The sequence below is a fragment of the Aotus nancymaae genome, unplaced genomic scaffold (genome assembly GCF_030222135.1).
Source record: "Aotus nancymaae isolate 86718 unplaced genomic scaffold, 86718_ANA_hifiasm-v0.15.2.pri h1tg000059l, whole genome shotgun sequence".
Lineage (NCBI taxonomy): Eukaryota > Metazoa > Chordata > Mammalia > Primates > Aotidae > Aotus > Aotus nancymaae.
Genome location: NW_026988473.1, coordinates 1852545 through 1861043, shown reverse-complemented (window position 1 = coordinate 1861043; position 8499 = coordinate 1852545). Strand labels below are relative to the sequence as shown.

General features: G+C 59.0%; 1 protein-coding gene across 5 annotated transcripts; it reads left to right on the top strand.

Moving 5' to 3' along the window:
- The first annotated feature begins 1076 nt into the window (after window positions 1–1076).
- On the top strand, window positions 1077–6528 carry NDUFS8 (NADH:ubiquinone oxidoreductase core subunit S8). Of its 5 annotated transcripts, none has more exons than XM_021669699.2 (7): window positions 1077–1186; window positions 2618–2675; window positions 2752–2802; window positions 3501–3590; window positions 3688–3860; window positions 6140–6268; window positions 6346–6528. In XM_021669699.2, exons 2-7 carry the CDS (start codon window positions 2618–2620, stop codon window positions 6475–6477), a joined length of 633 nt encoding a protein of 210 aa, XP_021525374.2. In that variant the 5' UTR covers window positions 1077–1186; the 3' UTR covers window positions 6478–6528. The 5 variants fall into 5 exon arrangements, with proteins under 5 accessions (XP_021525374.2, XP_021525377.2, XP_021525376.2 ...); XM_021669702.2 differs by having other exon boundaries at window positions 1140–1163; XM_021669701.2 differs by lacking the exon at window positions 1077–1186 and adding an exon at window positions 1402–1556.
- The last annotated feature ends 1971 nt before the right edge of the window (window positions 6529–8499 follow it).

Here is an 8499-nt window from a genome sequence, read left to right as displayed (position 1 = left end):
CCAAAGCCCTCTCCACTCCTCAGCCTGAACCCCGCCAGGGTCTCCCTGTGGCCCACAAGTCCTTTGGAGGCTCAGCCATCCACATGCAAGTCCTGAGCCACTGCCTCCTCTGTGCACACTCAACCTGCCCTTGTCTACTGTGTGTGTCCTCCTTCTACACGGGCGCGAGACATGCCCTCCATCGCCTTGTCTTCCTGGCCTGCCCACCCTCATCGCAGACCCTCCCAACCCACACAAACAGGCAGCCGCGGGGCCTCCGCAGGTCCCTCTACCACAGCATTCACGGGAAGGGCCAGGCGCGGTGGCTCACGCCTGTAATCCCAGCACTTTATGGGGCTGAGGCAGGCGGATCACCTGAGGTCAGGAGTTCCAGACCAGCCTGGGCAACATGTCGAGACTCCGTCTCTACAAAAAATACAAAAATCAGCCGGGCCTGGCGGTGGCGGGCCCGTGAGGTCCCAGCTGCTCGGGAGGCTGAGATGGGAGGTCGAGGCTGCAGTGAGCAGAGATCGCACCACTGCATTCCAGCCTGGGCCACAGTGCCAGACCCTGTCTCAAAAAAAAAAAAAAGAATTCGCGGGAAGGAAACACAGGCTGGTTGAGGGACTGGGCTCCCGAGTCAAACGGACCAGGTGGATCAAGCGGCCGCACCCCGCAGCTCTACGGCCCGGGAACTTTACTGAATACTCCCGTGCCTCAGTTTCCCGTCTTAACGTGATAACAGTACTGTAGTTTCTCCACACAGGGCTGCTGTGAGGATTAAAGGAGGCCGCGTGAGTAGAGCGTCTCATCGCCATTACCATCATCACACGAACCCACACCCCCAATCCCGACTCGCTGGGCCCACCCTCTCCGCCCAGGGCGACCAATGTGGCTTTCTAAACCACGCCCCGGATGTCCCGCCTCCAGCGTCTCGGAAGTCTTCATTTATTGGCCTCTCCAAACCAACATGGCGGCGCCCTGCACTCTTCAAGCGCCCGCTCGCCTCCTAGCCAATCAAAAGAAATATGTTTCTAAATTCCGCCTCTTTTGGCAGCCTTGCTGGCCAATGAGACCACACCATAGAGTATCAATACAGAAAAGGGGAAGCCGGTCGGCCCAATGGCAGCGTGTTAGAGGGTAGGCTCCGCCTCCTGGTTGACTGCTCTGCTCGGCCAGGCAAGGCAAGTAGCGGTGGCGCTTCAAGGTGGGTGTTTACGTCTTGGCCGCGAAGGCCCGGCCTGGGCAGCGTGGCGTCTGGGGCGAGTGTGGTGTCACCGTTGGTGCTGCCAGCTCTGCGCCTGGGCTTCCCCTCGGCCCACTCAGGACCCGCGGCCTCCGTGCCCTTCAGGTGCAGCGAGGAGCCGGCCCTCAGGGCGCATGCGCCGTCCGCTTGGCGGCACCAACCTCTGTGGGGTCGGAGATCACGGGGAAGGTCGGGGAAGGTGCTGGGTTGGGTCCTTAGAACTGCAGTCAGTGGTCCAAAGGAGTGGGCCTGCTAGGGGTCACAGGTCATGGGAGGAGCACTTTTGAGCTCCGGCTAAGTGCCGGGCTCGGCTCTGGCGTGCTCTTGGCAGGTACGGGCTCCCCTAATTCCCAAGACCACCCGCGCCCAACCCAGTTCATAGGTGAGAAAACGGAGGCCGGGGCACGTCATCTGCCCAAGGTCACGCGGCAGGCTGGGGGACAGTTCCAGGAGGGCCTTGAAGCTGGAGAAAAGACTGTGGTACTGAGGACTGTTCAGACCTTGAAGGGTTTCCAGCAGGGCAGGGCTGAGTTCCGATCCACCGCCCACCTCCTAATCGTGTGACTTCCAACAAGTCACTTTTTTTTCTTTTCTTTCTTTTTTTTTTTTTTTGAGAGAAGTTCTCGCACTGTCGCCCAGGTTGGACGGCACTGGTGCGGGCTGGGCTCACTGCACCCTCCGGCTCCCAGATTCAAGCACTTCTCCCATCTCAGCCTCCCGAGTAGCTGGGATTACAGGTGTGCACCACCACGCCCGGCTAATTTTTGTATTTTTTTGGTAAAGACGGGGTTACACCATGTTGGGCAGGCTGGTCTCAAACTCCTGACCTCAGGTGATCCAGCCGCCTTGGCCTCCCAAAATGCTGGGATTACAGGTGTGAGCCACCACGCCCAGCCCTAGCGTGTCACTTAACAAACAGCCCCAGCACCTCATCTGTGCTTCCCTCGTGGAGCCCTTGTAAGGGACAGGATGGCAGTGCATGCCACCCCCTTCCCTGGGCATGGTGCCTGGCACAAAGTCAGCTCTCAGTGCATGCTGGTGGGGGCTGGTAATGTTGCTTTTGGTCAGATTTGGGGAGGATGAAGGGAGGAGCAGAAAGATGGGAGACAGGATCTCTGGGAGGGAGAAAGGATGGATCGATTTAAAAGGTTTCTTAGAAGGTGAGGTAGACCTTGGGGCCCGCAGAAACTAAACTGTAGCTCAGCTGAGCTGGATCAGGTGGAAGGCTGGGAGGCTCTGGGAACAAGAAAGCCAGCTGACAGCAATGGGGTAGGAGTAGAGGGCAGAGTGACCATGGGTCTCCAGTGGAAGCTCGGGATCCCTGCGGTGCCAGTCTCAGGCGAGGATGGTTCTTGGGCACACCCCACCCTTGATCCCTTTTTATGTCCCTAGATGCGCTGCTTGACCACGCCCATGCTGCTGCGGGCCCTGGCCCAGGCTGCCCGTGCAGGTAGGACCCAGGGAGTCTTTGCTGGGGGTGGGGGAGCCCAGTCTCCTGGTCTGAGGTCACCCCCCTCTTTTTGCAGGACCTCCCGGTAGCCGGAGCCTCCACAGCAGTGCAGTGGCAGCCACCTACAGTGAGTACCTGGGTGGCCTCTAGCTTCAGGCGTTCCTGACTGTGGTCCTGCCGGAGGCGGGGGAAGAGCCCTGAGTTCCATTCCTGGCTTTGTCATGGGCGTTCTTCTCTGAGCATGTTTCTACTCTTAAAATGAGCCTGATGATGGAGGCCGACTCTGATTGACAGGGGCAGGGTTCATCATTGTCGGGGTTAGCGCGGGGAGGGGGTTGCCAGGTGTGGGCCATGGATACCTGTGCCTCTTGCCAGTCCCTGGTGAAGGTAAAGGTTCAAGCCTCCCACCCACCCCGCTTGATTCCTCTTTCAAGCCCTGTTGGGGGTCGGGGGAATCTCTGGACTCAAATGGCCTCCCAAGCCATTTAGTAGAGATGGGAGCTCAAAAGTGTTCCTCCCATGACCTGTGACCCCATGACTTAGCCGGAGCTCAAAAATGTTCCTCCCATGACCTGTGACCCCTAGCAGGCCCACTCCTTTGGACCACTCCCAAGCACAGGGAGAGGAGGGCAAGGACGGGCTCGGGCCTGAGGCGGCCTCCCAGGGTCCTTGCTGAGGCTGGGGAGAGGTGTGGCGAGTGAACGGCCCCTTTGGAGCCCAGTAGTTGCCCCTGGAAGCGAGGCCAGGCCTCCTCTCCCTGAGGCTCCAGGGAGACAGTGTACAAGGCCTCCTGCCACAGCCTCCCCGCCCCCCACTTCTCTGCAGAGCATGTGAACGTGCAGGAGCCGAAGATGGACATGAGGTCAGCGACTGACCAGGCAGCCCAGACCCTGCTGTGGACTGAGCTCTTCCGAGGTGTGTGCTGGGCAGGATGGGATGGGTGCAGTGCCAGGTGGGCACATATGCAAGGGGGAAGAGGTGCCCTTGCCCACCACACCCATGCTGCCCACAGGCCTGGCTATGACCCTGAGCTACCTGTTCCGGGAGCCAGCTACCATCAACTATCCGTTCGAGAAGGGCCCACTGAGCCCTCGCTTCCGTGGGGAGCATGCCCTGCGCCGGTATCCGTCTGGGGAGGAGCGCTGCATTGCCTGCAAGCTCTGCGAGGCCGTCTGCCCCGCCCAGGTGAGCCCCTGCCCCAGCCGACCATCATGCCAGCCCCTGCCACTGGGAGATGGAGGCCAGACAGCCCTAGGCCCACACTCTGGGCATGGTGCCTGACACAAAGTCAGCTCTCAGTGCATGCTGGTGGAGGCTGCTTGATGTGTGTTCCTGGGGAAGTCCCTTTCCCTCCCTGAGCCACTTCCCTCCTGAATGGGAGTGATACAGCCTTGTTGCCAGAGCACAGTCAGTGAGTTGGCAGAGTGAAGCTCCCAGCCCTGGGCAGGCGCATGACACACGGAGGTTCCCCCTTGAGGTCTGGCCAGGGGTGTGACCTGAGGCTGGCATCTGAGGCCATCCACGCCTCCCTGGATGTAGCCACCGTTTCCAGGATCCTGGCTACGTGTCTATTGCAGGCTTCCCCTCCCCAATGACTGCTCCTCTAAGGCCCGGCTTTATGTTTTATGGTCTCACTCAGACCAGCGGGGGCCGGGGCCTGTCAGCACAGGACCAGAATGACTCGGTCAGAGCTCTGGGCAGACCCCTGTGTGTGCCCGGCAGGAGCCCCAGCAGCCATATCGCTACTTCCCTCGTGCACAGCATCCCCTCCCAGTGTTCTGTGACTCGGTGGCTCCTGTCCAAGTCCTAGGTTGTCCCGTGGAGCACTCCTAGTCTTCCAGGCCATGAGTTGCGGCCCTGATGTCTCTGCTCCAGCCACGGACCAAGAGTGCATAGCAGTGTCCCCAAACAGCAATCACAGTGGTCAGAGCCGTGGCTTCCAGAGAGTGAGTGCTGTCTACAGGCAGACCTGGCGCTGTGCCTCCTGTGGACTCCCAGCCTCCTCATCTTTATAAGCACAAAAAGATGAGGCTGCCAGCCACGGGGCCCACTGTGAGTCGTGGACACTACACTTCTGGGATGAGGGTGTATGTCCTTGCCAAGCACAGCTGAAGGTCCTCCCAGCCAGCCCCTCACCCAGCGGGCTGCCTGGGACCTGAGAGTTAGGGCGTGCCCTTGAGTTTCGGCTGTGCCCCTCACTTGCTGTGTAGCTTTAGGGAGCCCCTCAACCTCTCAGAACCTTCGTTTTCTCATCCATCAAATGGAGAGAAGTAGATTTAAGGTACAGGGTTGCAACCACCAGTGCAGGCGGGCATTCTCAGTGACATTGCAGGTTCGGTTCCAGACCATTGCAGTAAAGCGAGTCACACAGCTGTTTCGGTTTTCCAGTGCATATAAAAGTTAGATTTAGACCGGGCACAGTGGCTCACGCCTGTAATCCCAGCACTTTGGGAGGCCGAGGTGGGTGGATCACTTGAAGTCTGGAGTTGGAGACAAGCCTGGCCAACATGGTGAAACCCTATCTCTACTAAAAATACAAAAATTAGCTGGGCATGGGGGCAGTGCCTGAAATCTGGCTACTCGGGAGGCTGAGGCACAAGAATCACTTGAACTGGGAGGTGGAGGTTGCAGTGAGCCAAGATCACACACACAAAAAAGATTTACACTGTACTATAGGCTCCAAACTATCTAAAATGCAAAGTATATACCTTAATTAAAAATACTTTAGGGGCCAGGCACATGGCTCACACCTATAGTCCCAGCACTTTGGGAGGTTGAGGTAAGTGGATCACTTGAGCCCAGGAGTTTGAGACAGCCTGGGCAACATGGCAAAACCCTGTCTCTACAGAAAAAATACAAAAAATTAGCCCCTGTAGTCCTAGCTACTTGGGAGGTTGAGGTGGGAGGATCGCTTGAGTCTGGGCGGTCAAGGCTGCAGTGAGCTATGATCTAGGCCACTGTACTCCAGCCTGGGTGGCAAGGCGAGACTGTCTAAAAAGAAAAAATCTTCATTGCTAAAAAGTCTTGACCCAGAGTTAAGAAGCGAGCAGGTGGTTGGGAAAATGACGTCAGTGAGCTTGCTTTATGCAGGGTTGCCCCAAACCTTCAATTTGTAAAACTTACAATATCTAGGAAGCTTGGTGAGGCGAGGCCAGCCTGTAACCCAGCAGTCACCTCAGGGTGAGACCCTTATGGCACAGGGAACAGCACTGAATAAAGCAGTGAACAGCCCCTTTGTGGGGGTGGGGTTCTTGGCACATGACACCAGCAGCTGACAAACAGGCAAGGCAGGGACGCCAGCAGGGCGAGTGCTGAGGAGACAGGCGCTGACATGGCCTAAGTGCGGGGCGGCCTCTGAGGGGAGGGGCTTCCGGCAGACACCGGGTGGGGATGAGTTGTGACGGGGGCCCAGGGCGCTGGGATGTGGCAGGCAGCTCAGCAGCATCTGGTGGCCCCTCCTGCAGGCCATCACCATCGAGGCTGAGCCGAGAGCTGATGGCAGCCGCCGGACCACTCGCTATGACATCGACATGACCAAGTGCATCTACTGCGGCTTCTGCCAGGAGGCCTGCCCCGTGGACGCCATAGTCGAGGCACGTGGGGCCCAGGGTGGGAGGAGTGGAGGCTCTTTGGCGGGCCCTGACCGCCACCCCTGCACCCCCACCTGCAGGGCCCCAACTTTGAGTTCTCCACGGAGACGCACGAGGAGCTGCTGTACAACAAGGAGAAGCTGCTCAACAACGGGGACAAGTGGGAGGCGGAGATCGCCGCCAACATCCAGGCTGACTACCTGTACCGGTGATGCCCCGCCTCTGCCCGCAGCCTCCTGCCCAATAAAACCGCTCTGACCCCACTGCCTCCTGTCTTGACTCTGGTGGGCCAAGATGGGGCATCCCCAGCCTGCCTCAGGCCTGTGGCACCTCCAGCTGGAGCAGGTCGCCACCAGCTCCCTGCTCTCTGGGGTCCTGCTGCCTGGCCCTGTCTTCCTGTGGACTCCAGGTCCCCACCAGGTCCTCATGACAGCATCCCTGTCACCCTGCCTCTTCCTGGACGTCTTCCCCAAGGTCCAGCGATGCCAGAAGTCACCACAGACCTGTTTCCACTGTCCTGAGTGTCCCACCTGGAGCCTGGGCCTCCTGTCTCCTGAGAGCCACCCACTTCTAAGACATTTAGGACTTGGAGCCTCCCAAGGCCTTAGGCTGAGGGACAGCAAGGGGCAGAAACTCGGGCCGGGGCATCCTTGCTGGGGCTAAGAGGAAGCCTGCTTGGGCTGACAGTCACACGAGGGTGACACAGGCCCTGCTGGCCCTGAGCTGGCCTTGCCTCTAGCCACATCCTCTTTCCTCCCCACGTTCCCCAGGCCAGGCTGCTGCTCACCACTTCCTGTTTTGCAGGGCCAGCAACATGGTGGGGTTCCCCCAGGGCCACACACAAGCCCCTTGTCCACGTAATGGCCAAAGCAGCCCCCTTGAACTTGTGCTAAGTACTGTGGAAGGATTTCACTTCAAACCAGCTCTAAGAGGTGAAGGGGCTTGCTCAGGGCCATGCGGTGCACATCCCGTAATAAAGCTCAGCTCAGAGACTTACACCCTCCCCCATCATTTCCAAAAGTGCTTTTTACAGAGCACTACTTTGTAAAGAGCTACTTCTCTGAAAGAACAGGGAAGATGTTTCCTGGCCCAGAGAGTGTGGGAAATGGTCCAGCTGCTCTCTGCCTGCTGGCAGGCACTGCGTGGTAGACGAAGGCCTGACAAAGCCTGCAGCAAAAAATCCAGCCTCTCCCAGCCCATTCCCAGGGAGCCTTTTCTCAGGTCTAACACCTGGGCCTCCTTCATAGGCCAGGCATTGCTGTCTAATGCTAAAGTGGCCGGGCCACTGCTTGGGGCCCACAGCCTGTGGCACTGGGGTGAGAAGTAACTGCAGGAGGTGAGGGGAAGCCTGGACCCCAGAAGTGTCCACAGGTCCAGCCCACAGCTCATCTTGGCCACTGATGAAGACAGGAGCTCTTTCTAAAAATGAGGCGATCCCAGGAGGCAGGCCTAGGACTCCTGAGTCACTGCTGGTTTAGCTTTTCCCAGATGTAATTGCTGTTAGATGTGCGGCATGGAGCCTGTAGCAGTGCACGGAATACTATTCCACGTGGGCAGCCTTGCCAGCTCACCGCTGGGTTCTCCACCTTACCTCAGCCTCCCAGGCACTGCTCTGTTGAGACCCCGCCCCTGTCAGAAGAGACCTATGGCGTCCAACCGTAAGTCTCCCAATTTTCTGAGCAACTGCAGCCGAGCTTGGCTGTGACTCGGTTTCCAGACCTGGCCCTGGGGCTCCATTTGTCCACCCCTCCTACAGCCCCCTCAGGCCTTTGCTTGCTGTGTGGGGCTTAGGGTTCCCCAGCGTTGAAGGGCCCCACTGACTCCCAGTGGGAATGCCCAGGCCTGTCCAGATTGCAGGTGGCTGAACAGTCCTGAGTCCCAGCTTCCAGACACGACCTGATGATCCCCAGGGAGCTGACCTGGAGCAAGGTCACAGTGACACCCCCTGGGGGAAGTGGAGCTGACAGCTGGCCTCTTTGGCCCCAGGGCATCTCCCAGGGCCTGCTGGGTGCAGGACCTTGGGCAGAACAAGGCAGCATGACCTGGCCCTGTGTCCTGCTGCAGTGAAGCAGGCGCAGAGGGGGCAGCCACCCACCCAAGGGCCAGCGCTGAGCCCTGCCAGGTGGTCAAGAGCAGGAAGGTGTCAGCACCGGGTTTCACTGTCACGCACCCAAGGGAGGGGTCCTGGAGGTGGGGGAGCATCCAGGGGACCCCAGGCCCATGAGCCTGCGAAT

Excerpts from the sequence above, each read along its gene's own strand:
- NDUFS8 (XM_021669699.2), top strand. The coding sequence starts at position 2,618 with ATGCGCTGCTTGACCACGCCCATGCTGCTGCGGGCCCTGGCCCAGGCT. Across the intron at positions 2,803-3,500 it reads TGCAGTGGCAGCCACCTACA|AGCATGTGAACGTGCAGGAG; the intron begins GTGAGTACCTGG and ends ACTTCTCTGCAG. Across the intron at positions 3,861-6,139 it reads AGGCCGTCTGCCCCGCCCAG|GCCATCACCATCGAGGCTGA; the intron begins GTGAGCCCCTGC and ends CCCCTCCTGCAG.